Source organism: Lathamus discolor, chromosome 1, assembly GCF_037157495.1.
Source record: "Lathamus discolor isolate bLatDis1 chromosome 1, bLatDis1.hap1, whole genome shotgun sequence".
Classification (NCBI taxonomy): Eukaryota; Metazoa; Chordata; class Aves; order Psittaciformes; family Psittacidae; genus Lathamus; species Lathamus discolor.
Genome location: NC_088884.1, coordinates 137,582,005 through 137,608,570, shown reverse-complemented (window position 1 = coordinate 137,608,570; position 26,566 = coordinate 137,582,005). Strand labels below are relative to the sequence as shown.

The 26,566-nt window shown below is 42.7% G+C and overlaps 1 protein-coding gene and 2 long non-coding RNA genes across 3 annotated transcripts in view; 2 read left to right on the top strand and 1 right to left on the bottom strand.

Annotated features, from left to right (window-relative positions):
* The first annotated feature begins 2,424 nt into the window (after window positions 1-2,424).
* LOC136023255 (uncharacterized) lies at window positions 2,425-7,022 on the top strand. Its single transcript, XR_010616538.1, has 2 exons — window positions 2,425-5,013; window positions 6,646-7,022. It is a non-coding gene; the product is annotated as an uncharacterized LOC136023255 (long non-coding RNA).
* A 596-nt stretch (window positions 7,023-7,618) lies between these two features.
* Window positions 7,619-24,647, top strand: OCIAD1 (OCIA domain containing 1). Its single transcript, XM_065697527.1, has 8 exons — window positions 7,619-7,725; window positions 8,483-8,567; window positions 12,294-12,347; window positions 12,801-12,848; window positions 17,379-17,508; window positions 19,619-19,827; window positions 21,256-21,405; window positions 24,185-24,647. Exons 1-8 carry the CDS (start codon window positions 7,675-7,677, stop codon window positions 24,220-24,222), a joined length of 765 nt encoding a protein of 254 aa, XP_065553599.1. The 5' UTR covers window positions 7,619-7,674; the 3' UTR covers window positions 24,223-24,647.
* Window positions 11,448-26,566, bottom strand: part of LOC136023252 (uncharacterized) — a 27,597-nt gene continuing 12,478 nt past the window's right edge. The window contains exons 2-3 of the long non-coding RNA XR_010616533.1: window positions 17,108-17,214; window positions 11,448-12,489 (exon numbers count right to left, since the gene is read on the bottom strand). This is a non-coding gene — a long non-coding RNA (uncharacterized LOC136023252). The remainder of the gene's footprint in view (window positions 12,490-17,107; window positions 17,215-26,566) is intronic.

Sequence of the window (26,566 nt, the reverse complement as noted above, 5' to 3'; positions counted from 1 at the left end):
TCTAGTGACAACTGCCATCAAGTAACACTAAGGGCCTCTACAAACCACAGATAAAGGAAGCTTTTGACAGAGAGAACATCTTTCTCATCTTTAAATACTTGACTTACTAAACCTGCAACAGAGTTTTTACCGAGGGCTTTGGTTCCTTCCTGCCATAGTGACACAAGATAAGAATCGGCGTGTGTGCAGTTTCCTAGCCCTTGCTCAACAATCTTCCACCGAGATTCTGAAGTATTCAGCTGCACACCCTCAACGTGAGAGTAACAACACTGTAAAGAAATATCTTAAGTAACTAAAGTGAATTTCCCTCTTTGTTCAACCCACAAATCACATTCTTCATCACAGGTCTCTTTCTGCTCCATATTGCTTGTTCCTGGCAGATGCGAGCAGATCTTTATCTACTACCTCAATAACTCGTATTGTTAAGAACTCACAACCCTCCTCTTTCTGGTCTGCATGCTTACATGAAGGTGGCTTACCATCCAAGTCTACCTCATTACATGAGGTCCGAGCCCAGCAGTGTGCATGGCACACAAGAGTAAAGAAAAACTTGCTTTATGCTTTTGCATATCTCTTTCCTAACGCACATTTCAGACTGAAGGAAGTCCAGGTTACACTCTTCCTACCTGATCTCCAGACTGTCTTACTACCCATTAAAACTGTATTAGTAAACTCTTTTGAAACTCATTTGTATGAGTGACATCTTGGTGTTTGGGGTTAGGGTTTTTATTTGTTTTCTATCCAGTTCCTCAGGGTGTTTTACCTGGAGCTACCCTGATTGCTTTGACAGGTGATTTCTGGTTAAGACACAAACTGAATTGTTCACTGAGCAGCTGAGTGCCATTACAGTCAACAAAAACTATCACGTAACCAGAACACTGGAAGGGTATTTATGCAAGCGGAGGGGGAGGACGGGGCTAACCAAGCCCCTGTAATTCTCGCCGCCTTGGTGAAGTCTATGCGAGACAGTAAAACCAGATCTTCGGTTTTTACTCCACGTGCCTCCTTCAGCGGGGCGCTAGCGCTGAGCGGAGGGCGCACGCACTCGGACCTCACTTTGACGTTCGCGATGGTGAAGTTTCCCCACCAGCACAGGCAGACCGCAGGGCCGTGCCCTCCTTACCCACGCGCAGCCGGGACGCGCGTTTCCCCGCCGGCTCTCCGCCGCGCCCGCGCAGCCCCGGGCACCCCCCGCCTCCCGGCGGCGGGGCGGGGCCGGGAACAAAGCCCGGCTCCGTGCCACCCTCCCCGCGCCGTCCCGCCATTCCCGGGCTGCCTGGCGCTCCCCCGGCCCCGCCATCCCCCGCGGCGGTGGCTGCCTCGGCGGCCGCCAAGCGGCACAGCCCAGCGGCTGCTCGGCCCCGCTGCCGCGGGGGACGGCCGGAGCCGGTCGCACGGGTGCGGGCATGGGGCGAGAGGAGCCCGGCGGCGGCCGCTTTCCGCTCGGCCCGCGGGGGCTCCGCCAGAGCCGCGCCCACCCCAGGGGCTTCAGGTGGGCCGCAGACCGGGTCGGGAGGGGCGTGCTGAGCACACCCCCCACCACCGGCCACGCTGCACGGGCGGGGCAGGGGAGGAAGAAGTGGAAGAGAGGGCCGGTAGGAGACGGGGCGCGGAGGGCTCTGTGTGCCCGGTGAGGAGGGCCGGAGCCCCGGCCCAGCGTGGAGACGGCTCGGGGGCAGCCAGCGCACGCCAGCACCGCGACCCCTCCCTGCCCCTGTCACGCCCCCCGGCGGCGGGCCCGGCGGCACGCTGCCCTTCCCTCCGTAAACAAAGCGGCCCGGGCCAGGGGCCGAGCCAACGGCGGGGGCTGCGCGCAGCGCGAGCTCCCTCACCCTCCAGCCCCTCTCGGCCCGTTTTCCCCGGCGCGGACGGCCCCCTCCTCCCCAGCCACCACCCGGTCCCGGGTCCCAGCTCCGCCGCCGCCGCCTCACCTACCCCGCCGGTGGAAGCGCTGCCTCCCAGCTCGGCCCTGGGCGCCGCCGCCTCACCGCAGCTACAGCCCCCTTCAGAGCGACCCTGGCGGGAGCTGGCGAACGCCTCCCGCCGCCAGCATCCCCCACCGGCTTTATCGCGCCGCCGCCTCTCCCCCCGGTAACTCGACGGCCCGGCTCGCCCGTCCCGCCCCGCTCAGCTCCCCATTGGCACACACTGCTCCACCAGGAACCGACGCTCACTGGCGCAGGAGAGCGGCACTCATGCGGGACAGCCCCTCCGCTCCCTCCCCATTGGCTCCTGAGCGCCAAGCCTGCCCTCCCAGCCCCGCCCCCGCCTGACCCTTCTACCAATCGTGAGGCCGGGAGGGGGAGCGAGCCTCCGATTGGCGGCGCCCGCCAACTTCCCTCAGCTGCGATAGGCCGAGCGGGCAGCCAGTCCCGCGCCGCGGCCAGCCCGCCGGGGGAGCGCTCTGAGGTGCCCGGCGCCGCCCCTCGCAGCCGCCCCGGGAGGGTGAGGGCCGGGCTCCCGCCCGGGCAGCCGGCCCGCGGCCGGGGGCCCCGCGCAGGGCGGCCGCGGGCGCGTCCGGCGGGAAGGTGGCCCCCGACGTCGAGGGGCAGCCTGCGACATGAGGAAGCCTCCGCGGTGGAGGCGAGAGCAGGACCGATCGCTGTCGCTTAAAGCCGGTATGGCTGAGGTAGCCGGGAATGAAGGGGCCTTGGGGGCACGCAGCAGCGTCTCGGGACCCTCGGGGAGGCTTCCTTGCTGACGAAGTGATGGGGCCCTGTGAGGTCTCCTCCGCACCGCTCCCTTTCGCCCGTGGGAAACGGGCAGAACATACGCCCTTCCCCCGCAGCGAATAAGGACAAATAGTTGTGCCTCGGCCAGCCGCGCAACTGCCGCCTTGTTGCCCGAAATTACTGTCGTTGTTGTACCGCGGCGAGCCGCAGGGCTCCCCCGCAGAGGATCGCGGCTCGGACGGAGACCGTGGGGAAGCTTCTGCCAGCGCTGCACCGCAGCTGGTGCCTCGGCCATCGGAACTTGACTTTGAGTTCCCGTACTTCCCACAGCGCCAGTCTGTAAGGTTTGTGCTAACGCAAGTGACGCGGACGGAAAGGCACAGCAGTCATTGACAACAACATCCTCGGAAAATTCATCTTGGAATGGCCAGGATTTCACTAACACAAGGAGTTTGGTGTTTGAACATAACAGCGTATTTCTAACCAGTGCAAAGATTTTGGAGCCGATGGTAATAAAACCAGAAACAGTGCCACCACTAACAGTTCAGTTAGACAGTAACTATTTTCTGTTCAAGTGCCTCAGAACGTCCAAGCATGAAAAGAAAAAACGGGGAGGAGGGAGAGGGAAAAAAAACAGTATGTCAAGCAAGTTAAAATGGTAAAATAACACTGGATCTGCAAAACGGTGTTAGAAAGAATCATGAAGTCACAGGTTTTCCACTGTCAAATATAAGCCTGTCTTTCAAGTACTGTACTATAATGACCATATCCAACAAAAACAAAACTGAGTGAAAAGTATGCTTTTTACAAACAACACATGTGCCAGCACAACACTTGCCAATCTCTGTTAAGAGAAGCTCCAAGTTCTGTTGCACACTTTGTACAAGTAAAAGGTCCCTTCATGCTCAACTACTGAAGTCCATGTGCACTACACCCATGACAGATAATGTGCAGCAACTTGCAGAAACCAGTAGGAACAACAAAGCAGGAGAAGAAAAAATTATATGCTTGTAGCTGAGAAGAATATTTCAGGTTAACTCTTTCCTGTAGGTTTAAGAATTTTGTGAATGGAGTAGTTGCTAATTCTCGTACAACAATTGTACCACAGTCTATATGTTGGGTAATAGAAGACCTAACAAGAAAAACAGGATTCATTGCTACTGGTGGTGTGCATAATATCAGACAACTGGTTGAAGCAAAGCATGTCACAAATTACATCAGATTTTGAAGTTAATCCTGAGTTAGGAGCCCAGCCTGGCCTTCCCAGGAAATGCATGTACACCAATGCAATTGAAACAAGAGTGGTTGAGCTTCTCAACCAAAGAAAACCAGACCATTGGTATTGAACACTGAGCACCAACTTAACGGGATGCACAATCCTTCCACTTTCAGAGTCCAGATTATCCTGTTACCTGCCCGCTTTACAAAATAGCCCTAAGGATTAGTTAAGATGTAAAGCACTTTTCAAAGTATATTACAGTACCAATTATTAGTAATTATTATCAATGTGGGTAAAGTCCTCAGTAATTGAGGCTTTGAGTCTCAGCTCCACAGACACCCACTCTTGGTTCTTGCTGATGCACCATAATGCTTCAGGCAAATAACTGATTCTTTGTTTGCCACCAGTTGTGGTAGTTACAACAATGCTCTTTTTTTTTGGTGTGAGGCACTGTTGTTTCTTCATTAGGGAGAGAGTGATTTTTCCAAGTACAGCCCTGTTAACTCTTGGCAGCCACTGAAGAATCAGCAGCTCTCAGCTGTTGTGTTTTATTCTGTTGACCACAGCACCAAGCAGAAAACATCAACAACAAAAAATCACCATTCCAGCTATGTAGTTGAACACATAAACTTCCAGCACTTGGTTTAGCAACTTTCTTTACCAGAGCAGCATATATTCCAACTCTTTCACGTCTACTTGTTTCAGTTACATCTTCTGCAGTATCGTAAAACTAAAGTGCTAAGCCAACTCTTTGTTTTGCAGTGGATCTGTATAAAGCCTGTCACTAACCTGAACAAGGGGATGGAAAAGAATTTATCAGAAAGATAAGCTTTCAAACCACTTGACAGTCTATGTATATCTCACCCCACTAATTCTTGAGCTCCAGCTTCAAGAGTTCTGAATATTCACCAATGACTACATAAGCAAGTAATCAGTTCATTTTAAAAGAATCTTATTGTTCAAAAGCTTCCCTTTTTCCTTCTTTGAGGCATCTCCTTCAAAAGAAATAATTTCAAATTTGTAAAGGTTAACGATCAAGCTTTGGTACTGTAGAATTTTGAATCTCGAATATACTCACCACTCTTGGATGATAGTCATAAAAGTTGAAAAGTTTAGTCACAGGTAAGTAAGCTCCATTACATCTAAAAAGAATTGTTTTACTCCTGAAGTAGGACAAAAATAATGTAACTTTATGCTATGCCTGTTTACAAATAATCTGTCAGTTTTGTAGATTAAACATATTTAAAACCACACAAAACAGCAATTGGAAAACAGCTGCTGAAGCATCAAACCAGCATCATGCATGTCGTTAAAACAAACAGTTCAGAGCTCCCCAATTGGCATCTCCAAAGACCTACTTTAGTGCATCAATTTTTAAACAAAAATACCAGATTGGATAATGTCACCTGTCAAAGGAGAAGTAGGGAAGAGTATTCAAGAGACTAGATTTATAGGCAGGTGTTAAAAAGCTAGTCCTAAACCTTGCCTGAGGACAGGATTCCATGTAATCCATCAGAAGGACTTGGCGATACCATCACTGACCTTAAACTGAAGTTCTCAGTAGTTGCATGAGAGAAGGTGTGAGTACAAAGGAAGCAGTAGAAGTAGACCAGGTGTCAAAAAGGCCATCCTTGTGAAGATTACTGTCTGAGGGTGACCTTCAAAACCAGGCTTGAGGACCTGAGAATGAAGTGCAAAGGATGTGAATATGCTCTACCATCCATGCTGAATGTGGCCCTGCAGCTGTAGTTCTAAACCAGCAAATGGATATATGCAGCCAGGTGAAACTTTTAAGCGTCTTTAAGTATCTCACAAGCAGCCTGTACCTGTCACAAGCAGGTAAGATTTTTGAAAGGATGGTAAACTCAGGAGTTTCCTGCATGATTGCAATTTATTCCCTCCCCCCCCCCCCCCCGCCCCCGAAGTCTAAAGGACTCGGGGATAATGAAGTGAGAAAACTGAATGGATAACTATTAATTTAATAATGGGAAGGCAAAACAACAACTCAGAGTCATTTTCTTCAGTGAAGGAGATCGATAGCCATTTCCTCCCCACTGAAGTTCCATGTTTGGAAGGTGTGCCATCCATAAACGTGTCCTACCCTACCAAAATGCAAGCTTTAAAAACCCATTGGACTCTTTGCCTAGAATGTACTGAAAGCCCAGAGGGAAGCAGCATGAAAAAAATTGCCTTTATAACTGTGCTATGTATAGCCCCATAAATAAAACTTTGTTGAGCTAATGTGGCCAAAATCTTTTGCCTTTGCCGATTAATAATATGCATAACTGATGTTCACATACTGGAGAGTGTTTCATGAGGGTGGGCCAATGTGACAAGCACAGATTAAGGTTACCTGATAGAACAGATTACTTCCAATCTCATGGAAAATAGAAATGTCTTTATTGTATTATGACAGCTATGAATTAAGAGCCCCACAATTCATAGGTTCTGCTTCTACCCTCCCAGCTTATTTCAAGAGTCAGAAGTCCATCTCCTCTACACCTTCCTTGGTACAGCCAAACCTACTACTTCCCACACACTCCTCAGTCCATTTGTCCTGGGTCCTACACGTGCCCACAGTGTTTATTTTACAGCTGCATTCTCTACTGATTTCAGACATTTCACATCCACATTCCATACTAATTTCAGTCACCTTCAATCTCCACAGCCTTCCCTCTCCTGTCTTCAGGCACGGGATTTTTTTTGTACAGCCATCAGACAGTAGCAATTTAAGCTCTTTCTCTTGAATTCCAGGGTGAAGAGACAATGGCTCACTCCAGGAAAGGCTTAAAGGGAGTGGTGCATTCCAGGCAAGCAGAGGCAGATCAGGATATGGCGAATTCAAGCCACAGTAGTGAGTGTTTACAAGAAAATGCCACAGCACACACTGCACTATCAGAAACATCTTTTTATTTGTTCCTCAGCTTTCCGGAGTTCCTGACAGACTGCAAGCATCCACTAATCGTGCCACTACAGCAGTGTTAGCTAGAGGCAAGCACACAGACTCCTAATCACCCACTTCAGGATAATCCCAACCACCAAAACTCCACCACTTCCAAGTTCAAACAGTTGCCCAGCAGGTTCTTTCTTGGTCCCAATTCAAATACACTTTTGTTGAGCAGCAACAGGCATCCTTCCTCTTCACTCAGTTCTGGCCATGCATCTTTAGCGATCAGATAACCTACCTATTGGTAACATACCTATGCTTAAGGTAGGCACGTGTGGGCAAAACCTTTTTGCTACCTTTTCCAAAACCAAGGAGCACCAACGTGGGCATTAATGTGGCACAAAGCAGAACTAGCCCCGCAAGGGTTACCTTTAAAGGCCAGGCCGCCCTCGAAGCAGCGCCTGCTCTCAAACAGCATTACAGGGTGGCATTCTTTAAGCAGGCAGGAAACAAGATAAGGCGCAGGAAGGAAACATTCTCGATCGAAATGAATGCCCTGCGCCTCAGCTGCTGCCTCTCGGCCCTTCCCCACCCGCCCTCTCTCCCTTCCGCAGCCTTCCCAGCCAGGACGCACCGCTGCTGAGCACAAACAAACACTCGGCCCCGGTTAACCAGCTCTGCGGCCCACCCCGGGTCGCTCCGCCACGCTTCCCCGCAGGAGCAGGCCGCGCACAGCCCGCATCCGTCCCACGCTCGAGCGGGAGCCCGGGCGCACCGTAACACGGGAGCCCCTGTCCCTGCGCCCCCGCCACGCATGCGCGCGGGGCCCGCGCTGCCAGCGGCGTCACGGGGACTTCCGGGTCAGCGGTGGCTCGCAGTGCCCTCCCCGCCCCGCCATGGAGGCCGGGCCGGGGCCCGGCGGCGGGGAGCTCGGCGACCCGGCCGAGGTACTCTCGTTCTCTCGGCGGCGCGGCCCGCGGGAGACCGCGGGAGAGGTGGTGGGGCTGTGTCTGCTGAGGGCGAGGCGGCAGGCCCTGGGCCCGCACCCGCCCTCCGCCGGCCGAGCAGCAGGGTTGCCTGGCAGCGCGTCGCCTGGGCCTGCCGTGGGCTCCCTGGAGTGTGCGGATCGCGGGGACGGTGCCCTAAGGCCTTCCTGGCGGCATTCCGCGGGACTGCCCTAGCAGGAGGTGTGCTCCTCGGTACCGGCGGCCTTCTCGCTTCTGCCCTTCTGCCGGCCGGCGGCCTGGCGGGGCGCCCGGGCGCACGCCTTCGCGGCTGCAGAGTCACGCACCTCTGGTAGGAACAGCTGTCTGGCTTTCGCTGAGTGTAAACGGGCAGCCGGCGTTGTGTAATTAAAGGCTTGGCAAGTATTTTTAGAAAGGGATTTAATGAGCTGACAGGTTTGTGTCCATTTGAAAGGCCGGTTGCAAGGACAAAAGCTGGCTTTTCTGAAGGAGGAGGAGTGAACCGAGTTGGAATTTGACTGTACCCAAAATATTTCCTGCTCTCTCATATCAGTTGTGGAACCATTGGGTTTTAAGAATTAAATACTTCGTGTGACATCTATAAGCAAAAGTCACCAGTTCCTTAAGTGTAGTTGTGTGAAATACAGGCCCTGCAAGGTGTGAAAGCTAGTTTTAATTGAAAAATCCCCGAAACCCTTTCTTTTGCTCACTCTTTTGTAATTTATTTCCCCAATGAAAGAGGGAAATACCTAAGCCTTATGTGCCGACAGAGGAGGAGAGAAGACTCCTCAAGGAATGTGCTGAAGAGAGTGCCCGGTATAGAGGTGAGTTCAGTTTGCTGGTGAACTTGGTTTGCTTTTCTTCCACCGTTAATTTTTGTTGCTGTCTGAGGCAGCAAGGCAGGCCTGTGTCACTCTGTCACAACAGTTCATTAACAAGCTTCACATAGTCTAAAATTACATTCCAGTAGAAGTTGATCCATGGAGGATTTCCATTTATTTATTAAGAGTTTGTAGGACAGGATTCAGGATTTTTGTAGACATTCACAACAGAATTTGTAAGGCTTATGCTTTATAACACGATCCCTTCATATTTTAAATTAATATGCTTATGAAAGGTCTGAAAATAGATATAATGAATGGAGTCTCATTTATGGTTCTGGGTTTTGTTATTTTTGTCTTCAATTTTTGTTATCTTTGGAGTGCAAGCATAAAATAGTTTAACTTACAACCATTGCTTTCTGTCTTTATGGGCACTTCTAAGGAGAGCACTAAGTACAGAACATACGTAGTCACTCAGCTCAGTTTTTGGAGAAACTGTGTCTGTGTGAGCAGTCATTTGGGCACCTTTCCCCTGCAAGTAAAAGTCAAGATTCTGCAGCATGATTCTGCAGTCAGTAGTGATTTCTGTACTTCAGCTACTATACAGGAATCATAAACTCACATTGTTTTCACAGAACACTTTCTGTCTCAATTTATTTGAAGTATTCTGTTGGTTTGAAATGTTCTGTTCATTGTTGGTTTGGGGTTTTTGTTGTGGGGTTGTGTTTCTTTTTTCTACAAAACATTGAGAATTGATTGCATAACTTCTGAACATTGCTCCTGTAACCCAAAGGGTGAGCGCATATCTGTTTTTTAGACACCTGGTCAAGAGGTTTGAAGAAGCCTTCTGATGTGATTGCTACCTACTATTCTGTCACATACTAGTAGATTGCTCCTGATGCTGATAGGTGGCTTAGCAGAAACCAGGACTGAGGAAGAATTTAGCAGCTGATTTGCTAAATATAGGAGGCAGAGGCTCTGGTTTCTCCTGAAAGCCAGTCCTTTCAGGGGCAACTTCTATGGCACTGTGATTTTGAATTAAATATTCAAAGTTCTGCTTTATCTTTCTCCATTGCTTTTATGGAAGAGGCATTCTCCTCTTCCATGTTTATTCAGATACCTGAAAACCTTCAGCTTGTTTGCTAAAATCCAGCCAATTTCCTTATATTTTTAAAAGTGAGAAGAGTCAGGTTCATTAGTAGGAAAGTGAAGGTTGGTTATGGCATATAAGACAAGAGGGGAGAGAATTGTTTGTTACTCTGGAGGTGTTCTGCTGAGAGTTCTTGATGGGCAGTGTAGCTTACCGCCCTGTGTATCTTTATACAGAGACAGAAGCAGCAACATGAAGGTGCTGTTGAGAAGAGTCATATCAGTTTCTTGAAGAATTTCACTTTAGGGAGCTACAACAGGAATTGCAAGATGCTTTTTCCAGGGGTTGTGTACTGTGCTGTTACCTCACTATGTAAGCCTACAGCCTATCACTGTTTCTAGGTCTTCTCTCTCTTTCGTTGTTCTGCATTATATGTGCCTGGAGCGTTGTTTTCCCTGTATTAAACCTGCAGTATTTGAATGTCCTTTTGCAAGAGGTGTGGGCCACCTGTGTGACTGCCCTGACATCCTCCCTTCTTACTGTATCAGTTCTTGTTATTCACATATATTGCTGTACATTTGTGCATTTTCAGTTGTTTATTCAAATTTTCAAGTTGTTTATTCAAATTTCAGTTGTTTATTCAAATTTCAGATTTTACCTATTTTTATAAGCCCTCTCTGTTTTGCCATAGTTTCTGTTGACAGCTTCCATTTCAGAAATGCTTGCTAGTAATTCCCCAGTTCAGTTTAATGTATGCTTTACTGGTATTACTAATTTTTAATTACATCATATAATACGAAATGTGATGCTGTTAATAATTTGTGTTATGATCTACAGTTTTATCCGTTGTACTTTTAATCTCATTAACAAAATCAAACCAGATCGATACGGCTTTTTCTCCATAAAACCATTTTTGACTAGGGTACATTACATTCCCATCCTTAATTATGGGCTGCTCATAAATCAGCCTTCTATTGTTTTTCCTAGGATTTATTTTGTTCCTGAATTAAAAAAGAAAAGTACTTTTTGCCCATAGCAGTGGGAAGCATTGAAATTTTCTTATTTGTTAAGCTGCATTTGTTTTTTTCTACACTTGAGTAATTATTAATAGTTTTTATGTATGAACCCAATTTTCATTTACCTATTACTCTCTTAATTTCTAGTTAGTGTTTCAGGTCATTTATACAGTCACCTATGAACAGGTATTTCCATTAAAGTGTGTAACCTGTCTTTGATGTTCAGAATATTTGTGTAGGGCCTATAAACCATTTCAGACCTCTGAGGGTTAGACTGAAGTCCTCTGTGGTAAGTTCTTCTGAATTCTTAACAACCCACATGCCCTTGGTTTTCTTTGTCTTACAGTTTAGCTTCAAACCTGCATTGCCATTCTCTAGCTCAGAAAATCTGGGTTTGAAATCTCCAAAAGCATCAGGGTTTTATCCGATAATAGATGGAAAGATTTTATTCTGTATTTTGAAGTGTTGCTGTATTCTTGCTTTGAACCAAGTAGCCGATACTTTTTCTTAAAAGTGACATCCTATCATATTTACCCTGCAATGTTGGTTGCATTCCTGACCTAGATCTGTCACAATTTGCAAAGGAATTAGCTATTAGTTTACAAAGTTTAATACTGTGCTGTCCAAATCCTAAAAAATACCATTTATCTTCAAACAAGAACTCAATTAGCAGATAGTGTGCATAAGTTCTGCAAACGTCTAATGTTATAGCAAAAGTTTCTCCCCTAGGTAAAGTTAAAGTCATGGAGCTTTTTTGTAACATACACATTTTCAGACTTGCATAAAATGTAATTTTATTATGACATATCTAAATCTTTAATGTAATTAACTTTAGGCTCCTGTCGTATTTGTTATGGATGACGTTGTATCTTGTGCAGGAATGGTGGTCTTTGCAGAGTTTCAGTCAGTCTTCCCAATATCAAAATGATCATCGCACTAAATAAGCATTCCTTTTGTTTCTTGCCATCTTCACATGCTTCTGGCCACCTGAAATCTTCTAATATTATAAAAAACAATAGGCAGCTCTTGTGTGTTTGTTGTCTTCTCTGTATTCTTGACCCTTCCCCAGAGTTGTACAGTTTGATCTGTAAGCTACAGAAAAAGCTGCCCTGTTCTGTAATTTGCTGGTGAATAAAACACGTTACCTACTTCTAATAAATTTGATTTATATCTCTGTGAGAATTAGACTTTTCCCGAAGTTTTTATGTTGAAACAAAATCAAGACTTTTGGTGATGAAAAATATTTAGAGGCACTGGCCTCCATGTAACTGCCTTCCACCCTGAAGAACTGTGTATGCTTCTCTGGTTTAAAGTTCTGCACCTGGATGCTGAGCAGTTGTAGCCAGACCTGGAGGCTTGTCTATAGAGCTGTAAACCATCTGTATTTTAGGAAGCATGAAATCTAATGAAGACAGGATGACTCATTAACCAGCACCACGTAATTTGTAGTTAAAATCTGGAATTGAGAATGTTTCATAATGTATATTGTTTGTTAATTATATGCTTACATTCTTATACTGCTGAGCTCAGTAAGGCCTAGCAACTCTCATGTTATTGCATATTCTGTTAAATGTGGTTGAAAATATTGAAAATTGTATTTTAAACAGCTTTTCTTCTTCACAGCTTTTCCTCTGGCTGCAGTGAGCATGCTTGGTACTAGCTTCTTAATTAAGAAAGGTAAAGTGTAAACCTACTTTGGGCTAATTTGGATTTGCTCAGATGAAATGCATTTTTGCTGTTAATACAGTTACTATAGTAATATAGTGTCTTATTGTAGTTAAAAGAAGTTCAGACTCTTCAACTCCATGACTTGCAGCTCCTAAAATCAAAAGAGCAAAACTTTAAATTAAAATTCATGTTTCCTTTATGTTGTTTGACAAATGCAATATCTTAGTGATTATGAAACATACTCTTGTATGTGTAGTAATATGTGTGATACGATTAAAGTGCTAATTCTTAGGTTATTTTTTTTTTATAATTTTATGGGGAATTTAGATGTTGGGTTTCTTGAATTTTCTTCAACGTTAAGTGTCAAAGAGTAACCTTCTACCTACAAATGTAACTACAATTGATGTTTTTCAGCTTAATTCTTAATAACTTATTCCTGATTACTTTGATCCTAATTTTCAGGTGTTCTAAGAGACAGCTCAAGATTTGGCTCCTTTGTAAAAGTTGCATGTAAGTAAAAGCAACGTATAAATTCAGCTTGTATTCATGCCTTAGGTTCTGGAATCTGTTACACAGATGTAGTTCTCAAGAGACTAGCTCGCTGATTCACTGTGACTCCACTCTGTAGTGTGGAATATCTCAAGTTGGAAGGAATTGGAAGGGACCCATGAGGATCATGGAGTCCAACTCCATGCTCCTAAAGCTAAACCATATGACTAAGCAGATCATTAGGCACTCCTTGAACTCTGACAGGCTTGGTGCCATGACCACTTCCCTGGGGAGCCTGTTCTACTGACTGACCACCCTTGCAGTGAAGAATCTTTTCCTAATGTCCTGTCTGAATTTCCCCTCACACAGCTTCATTCCATTTCCTCGTGTCCTATCACTGGTCACCAGAGAAAGGAGATCAGCACCTCCCATCCCACGGCTCCCCTTGAGGAAGCTGTGGGCTGTGATGAGGTCACCCCTTGGCATTCTTTTCTCCACTAAACAAACCGCATGACCTCAGCCACTCCTTGTAAGTCTCATCCTTGAGACCCTTCACCATCTTGGTCACTCTTCTCTGGGGACATTCTAAGGTTGATGTCCTCCATCTGCTGAGGCACCCAAAACTGCACAGAATACTTGAGGTGGGACTGCACCAGCACAGGGTAGAGTGGGACAGTCACCTCCCTTGACTGGCTGGCTATGCTGTGCTTGAGGCACCCCAGGACACAGTTTCCTCTTTTGGCTTCCAGGGTACACTGCTGACTCATATTCAACTTGTCATCAGCCCAGACCCTCAGATCTCTTTCTGCAGGGCTGCTCTCCAGCCTCTCATCCCTCAGTTTGTATGTATAAGCAGGATTTTGCTGTCCCAGATAGAGAATCCAGCACATGGAGAATCAATTCTTACATTGATACAACTGTGCATGAAGATAGGAGTAAATGATCTGATACACTTAATGAACAAGTTTTGCCTTCCTGGAATTAGTTCTGTCAGACAGCAACTTCTTAGCTACATTCCTTAACTACAACATCTCATACTGCAGGAACCTATTCAGTGTCAAGAGGTAGAGCTTTCCATTTATTCATCTGGCTTTCCACAAAATTTCTTGACAAGCGTAATGTAATAATTTAAGACAAAAGCATTGTAAATAGATACTGTACAAGCTTATTTTAAATTACTTTGCCAGAGTACAGCCACCCCTCCCTTCCTAATTTGAAAGTCTTTATTCATGCATCTCACTTGTCCCATTCAGGCTATTTTAGTGCCTTTTTTTCCGGGACATTATGTCTGTACAATTGTAGGAAAACGGCAATGAATGATTTTGGATTAAGTATAATCACAAATAAATTAATAAATTAACCTTTTCAATGTAATACATGACAGTAAAACAGGAAGTTGCCATCTTGCCAATCTGCCTAGATACAGCCAGTTACCCTTACAGTTTACTTCAGTGGGAACTGGGTAAAACCCATGATTTGTGGTGGAGGAAGTGTTGTTTAAGCAGATAAATGAATGTGAGGGACTAGGGCTGCCATTTGTTTATGCTAAATTCTACTTGCTTTCTTTGAATGCCAAACAATGGTGTAACACAGTTATTTGTAATAAATAACAGAATTACTGAGAGCTCCTCCATGTTTCTCGTTAAGGGCCATGTTCTTCCTATTAAACAGAATGAAGTTTTGAACTCAAGAGGAAAAATTGGGAGCACCTGAACTGGACTAACTGTTCTTGATGTTAAGGTTATAAGCCAAAATATTTTTGGCTTTTCCTCTCTGATGGACACTGGAGGCATCTGGAGTTTCATTCTGTACTAGAAAAATTTTCCAGTTTTCATGGTCTTTCAGTAGGTAACTTCTTGTGATTTATGTGCATTTTAAATACGGGGATTTTTCTGGGACATAGTTGGAGTGTAAAAGGCCTGAGTTAAGCAGCTTTCGTTTCATCCTCATATCGCTTAGGTCAGATGATGTCTGCTGTCAGATCCTACTGTCTACAGGATCTTCCTGAAAACTATTGCCAGGGCATAGTTTGCCGAGCCAAATTATGCCTCATAATTGAACTGCACATTGCTCCTGCAGTGAAATCTTGCTGAAGGAAGCAGTGCAGTTGTTTTAGTTTGGGATTTTTTTCTTCCTTAAGTTCTGAAAGAAGGGCATATGTGATTCCAGGCACTGCTGCTAGCTCATAGCTAGCTGATGATAAACAACAGTAAGACAGTTCATCAGTTCTTGCTTTTCTGGTGTCGTCGATCTGAACATATTGCTGCTCCATCTATTGACTACAGTAGGCTGTCTTTGGTAATGGTGTGTGTCACTTGTGGTCTTTAGATTCTTATTCTGAACAGTATCTATGTCTCATTCCAGTAATTGGTCTTTTATATCTAACTACCATAGCCCATAGCTGAATCAGGGTTTTTTTTTTTTTTCTGTCTGTATCTTTCATCTTTCCCTGCTCTATTTGTATCTGGAATTTTGTGAGGTATTTCACTTTCTAGATAGGAATTTTCAGATTCCAGGATGTTCTTCTGCTCATAGGAATTACTGGCAGCTTTTCTCAGTAGTCTTCTAGGCACTCTGACCATTTAATGGAACTTCTAGTTAGTCCTGACTGATACACTACATTGTCAGTATCCCTTTCAACATAGCATAGAGCTATTGGGAAAGAAGGCTGAGATCCTTACATCCTACTTCATGTTAGCCTGCAACAATGTCTGATTTAATACGCTGAATTCAAAGAATCATCTGGCTGTTAGTTCTGTAGTAAGAGAAACCAAATTATGTAGCAATCATTGCTTTGGTAATCACCTTGCTGATTAGCTGTATTTTGCTAAATATTTAGTTTGAATACTTGTTAGACTGCTTTTCCTTTCAGGGGCCTTGTAATTTTTCCCTTTGTGTGTATTTGCAGCATTTGATGTGTCTTCCAAATTTTTTTTGACTTAAACAGTTAAACCTTTATATTTCTCATTTTGTAAACTTCACTTGTAGTTGTGGCTGTTCTCTTTTCCCTTGGAAAAGGCATTTTGGCCTTTTGAAAATACAGGCATTAGATCAGGAATCAAAATTTCAGTACCAGTGCAGCAGGGTAAGGTAAAATCACCTTTTATATTGATTCCCAGGTGATGTAATCTACAGTGTGAGGACTTCAGAGGATTAATGTTAGTGGTAGTTAACTCTTTCCTGACTTAGTCTTTGTACTTAGAAAATACGTGTTGCATATGAAAGAAGAAGGGTCTAGTCCTTTTCTCCTACAAAGTCAACAACAGGACTTCTGTTAATTGCCATTGAATGCTTCATGCTTCTTCTGAAACAAAGAAATACAAAATGAAGTATAATCTTTTGTAAATAAGTCAAATCAGTTCTGCTTTGTGATTAAGTAACGTTGAGCTTGGTAGCTTTGCAGCTATAGCAGTGGGTAAGAGCTTTGCAGTAGATGACAGTGAAGAAGTGTCTTAGGTAAATGTTTTACAATAACCAGCTAGAACTGAACTAGTGTTTGCTGGCATGACAACGGGACTTTCCAAACCTGAAGTTCAGCCAAAGGATGAAGTGAGGAAGAAGAAGATGAGGAAGAAACGACCACGAGGGGTCCCAAAGACCACTACCACATTATTGTGCACATGTGGGAGGAATTTTCTAAAAGAATGATGTCATGTAAAAGTAGCTTTATGAATATGCATGCAATATAATGAATATGTATGTTTGATGACTATATAATCACAGCTTGTTTGGTGCTCAAGCAAGACACACTCGGAGCTATCCCTCATGTCTCCCAGCACCACAATAAGGAATACGTGCTTGTCAACTTAAACTTTGTTGGCGAGTTCTTAGAGTTTTTCTGCGAATCGCTTCATACTCCAGTTGACCCACTCATAAAACTTGAAGGAGCCAGCTGATGGAAATCACCAATTTTAAACCAAGAAGGAGCTGTCATGAGCGTTTATTCTCATGTCCTGTCTAGCAGCTGAAAATCACTCATGCATGGAATTGAAAGTATTTGCCCAGTGGCTGCAAGGGTCCAGTTAATTCAGTTGTTTGTCCTTTGGCAGCCATATCGTAGAACCTTCTTCAGAAGATACTGAGCCTAGTGCTAAGTTTATGTAGACTTCTCTTCTTACTAGTGAAAATCTTTTCCAGTTCTCACTGTTCTGATGGAATAAATCAGCAGAATTTACTGCCTTTGTTTATTCCTGACTGCTTTAGCACCTTTGATAGTGAACTGTTATTTCTGGATCTTGGAAAAAACGGATTGCAGTTATGTTCCTTTATATTCTGGTCACCTTTCATTCATCAAGTACCAGCTGAAATCATCTGATGCTCTTCCCATGGGTAAATCATTGCTCTGTATCTCTGTTCTGTGGTTGTGTTTGGTTTTAGTACTCCTTATCTGCAAAAGAAGCAGAGATGATTACTGCATGGTTTTGATTTAGGTCTAAACTATTTTTTCTTTTATTCAAGATAGTGTATAATTTATTTGGAATTATTATTTTAAAACTATGTTGAATTTTATGATACAATGTATAAACCCATCTCTTTTTTCTTTTTAAAAAGTTGCTGGAATATGTGGCTACATGGCTGGGAAGATTTCCTACTTGCCCATCTGTAGCGAGAAATTTAAGCAGCTGAAGGATTCTCCAATAGGAGATGTTCTACGACAAGCTCAGAGACATAGTTCACCTAAGTAAGAATTCATTTCTCTTTTGAATTTAAAACTTATTCTGGAATAGGACATTTTAAACACTAAGAGATCAAAGCTATATTTGCAGCTTTGAAAGACCTTCAGAGCAGTACCTTCCATCTTTGCTCTGTTACCCCAAATCAGCCACTTTGAGGAAGCCATGTCTGTATTACTTGGCCAGCTATAAAACATGCATTTTGGGTTCTTTATGTACAACTGATTACTTCAAGGAGTAGAAAAGGAAATATCCTTAGCAAAATGTATTCCCTGTAAACTAAGATGTTGTCCTGTGGGTTTTACTTACAGTAGGGTGACAACAGAAGTTGCCTCCTTAGTTTAGAAGTAAGCTAGCTGAAATAGTGTTGCATTTTAGAAGTTTTTCCCATAGTTTAGTTTGATTGAAGTAGGAAGAGGGTGGAAATGATTTCAGTGTTTATCAAAGGAAAGAGCCCAGTAAACAATATCAGTGCAGGAAGAAGCATGGTGGTCAAACTTACTGCTGTTTGTTTAAATCCTTTACATCTGTAACAGCATTATGCTGTACATATGAGAAACTCATCAGGTTCTTTAAACTATTTCCTGTTTTGTTCCAGAATGTTTTCTAGCTCAAGTGGTTTTTAATTGCAAACTCCTTTTGGAATATCTCACTTAAAGCCTTGATTTAAAACTGGGAGAATAGTGTTTGGATAGTGAGTAGTGGTCGTTGTATGCATGCACTAAGTAAATGTTTAGAAAGTATTTGAATAAATTCTTAATTATGTTATAAATTCAGATTTATGACAGTGTTGTCTGCAAGATTTACCTTTATTCTGGGATGTTCATGTTTTTATGGCATCAAACATAGGTTTATATATTTACTGTAAATTCTTAGCTGAATTGGAGCTGGACTTGTCCCTTCACCCCCCTCCAGTTTCTAGTAAGAAATTGTGATTATTAGCTGCGTTTACTCTAAATGAGAACCTGTTTAAATGCCATCATCTGGTGCACCAGTAAGTCCCTTCAACCTCTAATGCCTCCTTCTTTTGTATCTGTTAAATTTTATTTACCAAGGGATAATTCCCGCCCCCCCCCCCCACCTTTGGTGAATAATTAATCTAAATTAATCTGCTTTTTTAAGCCTTCAAGAGAAATCATTACATTTTCATAGTCACAAATTTACTAGTTAATGTATTTTGGTAATTCTGATTTGCTGTTAGAAGTAGGTAGGGAGCTAAAACATTACATTGTTCTCCAAGGCTGTGTTTGTATATACTTTAAAAATATAATTGAGACCAAAGTGGCTTAGTTCTGTATGTTTAGTGTGAGAATAAAACAAAGACTAACTGCAGATGTTTTTCATAGGAAACTAAAAGTATAGCTGAGCAGAAACTTAAAGAAAAAAATGAATAAATACTCTAGAGACTTTCTAGTGGCCCCAAGTGGTGACATTCTCAATAGAGACATGTTGTGTGGTGCTTTGCAGGGCCATTCTGAGTATGCAGCAAATGTTTTAGAGTATCAAGCATCATTTTCCAGAATATTCTTTAGATGATCTTATCTGTGCCTCTTAAGAGAAAATTCATTAATGTTTCTGCTGAATTCAGCAACTCAATAAACCTTTGTAATTTAATTTCCCCAAGACAGCTCTTCATTCTCTCCTGCTGTCTGGTACTGATCAATGACAGCAGCTTCTAATGATGAAGGGTTTTAAATTGCAAATTCTTCCTAAAAGGCCTTTAAAAATACCTATAGTTCCTGCTAGCACTGGTTAGGTGGGTACACCCTGTACTATCTGTGTCTGATGTGGGTTTTTTTCTGTCTGAAGACTCCCTGGGGGAAGGGGTTGTCATTTTTTTGTCTTGTGAAGTGCGAAATACATTGTCTCTTTTGTCTCTGTTGAGAGATTTTCAGGTGTGAGTTAAGTTTCTGGGAAGAAGGGAAGAGTATTGGGGAAGGGACTGTATAGGTCTCTGCAATGTAAATTAAAACCTGCACCCCAAATTTTTCAGATGATAATCCATGTTGGAAACTAAACCATTTGAAAGAGTATTTGCTTTAACTGCACATATTGTTACTCTTAGAGTTCCATTTTTAACTTCAATATTTCTGTATTTAATATTTCATTATTTTCCAGCCGATCCAGTCGGAAATCTGAATTTTCAGACATGCCTTCTCAGTCATATACTGAATCTTCTTCTCCCAGAGCTGGATACCCACTTCCTTCTAGCTATTCAGATGATTATAGTTCAACAGATAGAGCCCTCTCAAGTTATGAGCCCGTTCCTTTCAGTGCTTCCTTGAATGAATCCTCACCTACAGGAATCAGTGATTATGCTGCTCAAGGTGTGTTTTGTCTTTAAACATTTAGCAGTCTATAGTATGATGACTCTTGCCTTTCTCTTTGATACGTCTCTTACTAAACTATGTATTTTCATCCCATGCAGACATGCGTGGTTCAATCTAGTGATTTTGAATGGAACAGCTTGAAGCTCCCAGAATTGCTTTTACACACAATATAAATATATGTATTATTTTGTGCTCTAACTGTAATCTAAATTCAGGGGTGGGGGTGTTCATTTTTTGTAGCTCTAATTGCAAGTAAAGACTGTAAATTAACTTACATGGTTCAATGTGTTGTGAAGTTAAATCTGCAAAAAAACTTAGCCTGACTTGAAGTTCTGTTTGATTGAAGCTAAGGTGAATATGCCATCTTTTCACTGACCACAGTCTCTACCATTTATTTGCCTGTTGGCCATTCTGAGGGTCGTGTGTTTTCACCAGTGGTGGTGCTGCAACTGTATACCACTATAATTCAGTGACATTAAACTGGTTTTTATAATGGGACAAACATTTAAACCTTCTAAGAACTGAATGTGTATTGTGTTCTGCCTGGTAACAGCTGATTTTTTCACCGAGAACTAAAATGGTTTTCAAGTACTGTCTGGTGCAGCTGTTCCCCTCCTTTCAGTATGAACTCTGTCCTCAGCTATTGCAGGGAAGCACAGGATTCTGAATTCAAGTCTCTCTGGGGCACAAAGGAGGAAGTTACTGTCAAATGCAAATTTTTGCATTTTGAATTAGTGTGGATTTTTTAAACGCTTTATAGAAGAGATTTTATTTCACAAAAAGGCCCGTTCATGCAACTGGGGTTTACTTATAAAAGTCTCGTGTGTATATATATATATAAGACTCAGATGTAAATGTGTACTTACACTTCATCACAAATAAAGTGATAGTTGGTAGATACTGATATAGGTACCAACTGATAGTTGGTAGGAAACTATCAGACCAAGATTCTGTATTATAAATGTAGATAAAAGGATAAAATGTTTATCAGGTGACATATGATGGAAGTAGTCCTAGTTCTCTGAAAGCAGAATTCAAAGCCTAAATGCAAACCCTTGAGCTTCACCTAGCTTTCTCTTCAGAAATCATAAATATATCGAATGTATGATTATCATAAATTGTACATAAAGTGACCAGAACTATTTTATCCGTCAACTACCACATGGTTGTTAGGATCTCCATTGGGTAAAATGAAGAAAAGGAGTTAACTGCCAGTTTTCCAAAGCAGTTTGACACAATGAAAAGGACAAAAGGAATGGATTAATTAAAGACCACATACATTTTCAGTTGCGTTTAGAACTGCAGCTGTCGTGCTCTTTTTCATTTGGGATTGAGCTGTAATTAACTGGCATTCTGGAACAGGCTATGGCCAAGTTCTGGCATGTGACGCCATTTCTTGTATCTTAATGTTTGTTTTGTTTTCAGATCCTGATCCAATTCCAGAAGAAAGCCGTAAAAAAAAAGGCATCACATACGAGGAATTAAGGAATAAACACAGAGAGACATATGAGGTAATGCTACCACCAAAGGCAGAAACTCCAAGCAAGTTTTCACAGGAAAAACCAGCTAAGGAAGGTAATATACCAATTTACAGAAAAGCATAGTCAATTTGGGTATTGGCAATAATGTTAAAAATGGCCACAAACCCAAGGCTTAATTCTGCTTACCATTTAAGCAGTTTATTTTTACAGTATCTGCAGGGATCTCATGCAATCTGGTCTGTAGTTTCATGTTTCAAATTAATTCTTCAAAAATAGCGATCTTCTAACAGCAATTTCTAACTCCTCTTTAGCTGCATTGCTCGGTGCCAGGCTGAAAATCTCAGAATTTTGGGGTTATTGTCTATATCAAGCCACCTCTTTCAACAAAGAGTTCTCTGAGCTCAGAGCCACACTGAAGAGTTTTAGCCATGGAAGGGGGTGCATGCTTCAGATAGCATTGTTCTCTCAAAATAGAGCACATGGTTGATGGTTTTGAGGGGAGGGGTAATTATGAGTTGTTTCATGTGGAATTAGTGCATTTCTAAAGAGGCATTGTTTGTAGAGCTTCATTTTCTACATTAAAACTCAAAGGAAGGAAACAGTATTTGGCAGCAATACTGAGATTTGTTTTCACAGTGAAAAACAAAACTTTACACAGCAAAATAAGGCTGCAATGTCCTGAGGAGTAAGATGCCATTCAGTCACCTTTTTGACTCAGTCCTTTCTTTTTGCAAAGGAGACACAGAAGCAGTTCATCATCACTTGCTCTAGAACTTTTTTAATTTAAGTGTGGCATGTGTGAAAATGATGTTAGCAGAGGAATGCTTTGGTGCTTAACACACTGCTGAACTAGTCAGCTTGGATTGTTTGGGTTTGTGTGCGGTATCTGGTCTTGTCAATCATGCTGCAACAAGATTTGTAGGCATAGCTAACATCTCCTCTTAGGCATGACAGGTGGTAATAAGTACAGGAAAGTATGCTCCAGCCAAAAGTTCTGAAGCAGCAAGAGTAAGCTTTGGAACAGCGTTGCTTACAAGAGAGTACTGGTCTCATTTCATGCTTGTGAATTACTTGGTCCAGATCATCTGTCTTTGGACAGACAGATCTACACAAGCATGAAGTAAAAATTACAAACAGCTCCAGAGCAAGGGTTTATATCTGTTATTTCAAGGTTGTGAAAGCCTTTTTCTTTTATCTTGTGACTATACCAGATGAGATGTTAAAAAATTATTGAAGCTCAGTTTTGGATTGCCTCTAAATTCTGTCAGGTGACACTTCACTGATTTACACAGTGTGTCTTTTCAGGATATTTTCCGCACAAATAGAGAGCCTAGAAATGTCACTTGAAAAGCATACACGCAAATCTTCAGCAGTATTCTGCAAACCTTGCCTTATTGCATGGCAAATCTTGTGGCTGTGAAATGAGACTATGCATTCATTATTTTATTCTTAGTTATTTGAGGACAGTAAAAGACCTTTATAAAATACTGATCAAATATTGCATTCTATTTGTTTCTGTATTTCTTTGATTGTTATACTCAGGCTTTAAGAATAGAACTACACTGAGCAGTGTATAAGATTTGTAAATAAACTTTTAAGATTATCTCTTTGTAATTTTAGGGAGAAGGGTAAGGAGGGAATGCAACAATTCAGAGATGTTTTACAAGTGGAAGTACATTTAAATCTACAGTTCAGGGACTCTACTGATCTTGCGGGCTAAGATCTGATTTAGCTTCTTGTGTCACACTGGACATACTACTTGTATGCCTCTTCCTACAACCTGAGTCATTACCCCTTTGTTCAACCTCTTACCTTGGTCATAGGAACCAGACTAGCAAATAGAAAGTGGTTTCTGCCCTTTGTTGCAAGGACATAAGGAAGGCCAAACCACACTTAGAGCAGCTTTATGTAGTGCCTAACTTACATCTGCTGGTGCCTGCTCCATTCTTTGTAGCCGTACAAATATATATGCATCTGCATAGTGACCTGCACTGGACTATTTTGCAGGGAATGATTGTGGCCTGCTCATCTGCCAGGGTTAATAGAAATGGAAATCAAACTGTGCTTTGAGAGAGATTTCGTTGTGCCTCGTTGCAGTATCAGTCTGCTTACAAGAGATTTGTGGGTGCATTATGCAAAGTTTGCTGACATCTCACTGAAACAAAGACCATGCATTCTGCTCTATTCCACTGGTTCTACTGCAGATGGGTATTAATAAACAGGGGGGTTAGTAATTAACTTACAAGTAGATTTATAAAGAGGTCCCTAACTAGTGCCAGCATTCCTACTGGATCATGTAGATCAGTGATGGCAGTCAGTTACAGACTAGTTGGCAGCTCATGTTCAAGAGACCATCTTTTCACTTTCTGGTCCTTGTTCAGTTACTTGTGACACCCTTCTGCATAAATCCATTAAGACCAGTACCCTGGTTTTGTTTTACTCTGAGTCACTCCTATACTAAAGGAAGCTGCCAAATAATAATGGCTGAGTAGTTTCCTAGTAGGAATTACTGACTTCTATTTGTCTTTGAACATGTTTTTAACTATCCTGAATCCATCCAGCTATGCACGTAACTGGATTATGTAGCCACGTTATTTATTGTAACATTCCTTGCCTGTTTCCTCCCATTGTCTTTGTTTCATCCACGTTACGTTTGTTTCCAAGTAATTACAAACCCTGTAGAGCAGGAATTAGCACAGTAGGCCTTCATTCCAAAGTAGCTTTAATTGGATGTCTGTTGTGCTGTGACTGACACTCTCCCGGCTCAGCACTTCAAATGGTCACGCATTTCACCATACTTTTTGGCAGTCTCTAAGATAAACTTCTGCAGTTAAATTGAGTCGTACGTGACTACTGTTTCTTCTTTTCTTTAGTGAAAGTAAATAAATATGGAGATACCTGGGATGAGTAAGAGCTGAATGAAGAACTGAAGAAAATGATCTGTCAGCTGACTTGAACTTCATCTAGATTAGTCACAAGAATGAGCATCTTTGGTGTCTTCTGCCAGGCGCAGCTCTTAGTAAATGAGGAAAAAATCCTGACTTGCCAGAAGATTAAAAAAAAAAGAAGAAAGTAAGCATTTAGGCTTAATGTTTTGGTTTTTTTTTTTTTAATTTTGCATAAATGGCAAGCGAGGCTATTGTGAGGTGTCACGGCTATAAACCATTTGTGCTACTGTGGAAGAATGAAAAGGATAACTTGCAATAACTAATATAAATGCATAGCAGAAGGTAAAAATATATGTAAAGAAATGCAATCACGTGTATTGGGAAGGGGGAAAAATCAGAATCTTCTCAAATTTCCAAGACTTGCATTAAAAGTTACCTGTAGAACTCACCTCTCGCTTTGTGTTGTCTTGAGAGTGATATGCTGGAGACTTCAAACTGGTCTCATGATTGGTTAGCACAGTATCTGGAATAATAGCTGGCTGTGCTGGGAAAAAAGGGTAGAGGAACCTACCAAACACACTTCACTGTACTACAGAACTGTTTCAAAATGCCAGCTGTATTTTCAGACCAATACTCTGACTTGCCCACGCTGGGCCTCTTCAGTTATTCCAGAAGAAAGTGAACGAATGCAACTGCAGATACTTAAAGTAGCTGCATTTAAGCTGCATTTTACTACAGGCTGTGGTAAAAGTTTGAATATCTTGACTCTTAATATTGGGTGTTGTGGATTTAGTCTTATTTCTCAGTTTGTGCATGTCATGTCAAAACCCCCATGTTAATGGAGAAGAGGTCCTAATCAGTGGGATACTGCATGATTACTACCTGTAAGGAAAGCGTTACATCAGCAGAACTACTGCAGGAGTATTTCCTGATATTTGCATCACCTGCTCCGTCTCAACCCAAATACTGTCTTCCATGAGGGATTCTCATATTCCCACCTGTGCTGTTGCATCTCACAGCTTTGCATTTATTTTGGGGATTTGGCTGCAGGGGAGCAAAACCCATGTGAAGTTGATGGCATCCAAGCATTCCTGAAAACCTTGATGGAGATGAAAACAGCTTACCTACCAAGCTGAAAATTCTCAAAGACCTTTCTGATTTAGTGGTCCTGCAGCAGAGCAGCCTGAATGAGAAGATTATTTTGGGGAGGTACAGAGCCATCAGCTGAAATGGGGAGGAAAAAAAGGAGGGAAGATGGGATGCTCAAAGAGCCACATACTACTTAAGAGTTATCAAACAAGGAAGATTGCTTTCAGAAAAACTCATCTTCTAAAAAGGGAAAGGAATGTGCTAATCGGATAACCCTGAAGTTGTATCCAAAATTTAACTTACAGAGAGTGGTTCTGGTGACTGTGATGGGAGAACTCTGAAAATATACAAAGTCTGCCAGAACTCTGTTGCTGTGGGGTATAGTGCACTGCTCCACCCCTGGCAGTGTTCAGTGTTGAACAGAGCCTTGAGTAGTGTGAGGCATCCCTGCCCGTGGCACGGGGGTTGGAACTGCATGATTTTAAGGTCCTTTCCAGCCTGAACAATTCTATGATTCTGTGATTAGATTTATCATGAAACTGCTCATAAAGTGTCTTAGTTGTGAGTTATGCAAGCAACAGGAGGCAGAAGATTTAGATGATAAAGTAGGAGCAGATGCCTGTGGTGGTGGTTTTCCATCCGTAAAATCAAGAAATGCTTTTTCTTTTGAATGAATGAAAATTTTGGATGAATGAGAAGTTTCCAAGTGAGAAAACTTTGTGAGAGCAGGCTTATGGCATTGAGGAAGTAGCAACACCTGAAAGACAAATTATTGAACAATAAGCTTGCCAAAAGAAGTATTTCTTTCTTTTACATTATTTTGGGGGATTTGGAATAATACTTGATTTTCTCAAGTAAATGAATATAAGGATATAGTAACTTGTTTTTCTCAGGAATCTTAACTCATGCTGGTAGTACAAATTGTTTATTTGCATAAGGGAACAATCATTTGGGGAGCTGACTGAGTTACTGTAAATACCTCTGCAGTGTGGACACTGAAAAGTGAGACCTCCTCTATTTCTTGACATTGGCTGTGAACATTATTGTTGTGCCAATGAACTCACTTACGTGTAATCAAGTACTTAATATCCACACTGGAACCTTGGCCCAACCCTCCTGTTCTGGCCATTCTCTGCTTTTCAGTCTCGGGCATCTGCTGCACTGCAACTTGCAGCAGCACTGCCAGTATCAATTTTTGTGTGCGTGCTGCTCTATGTACTTTTGTCTCGCTGCGTGCTTCTGGTTATGTGTGTGTTCGACTGGGGACCAGCAAGTACA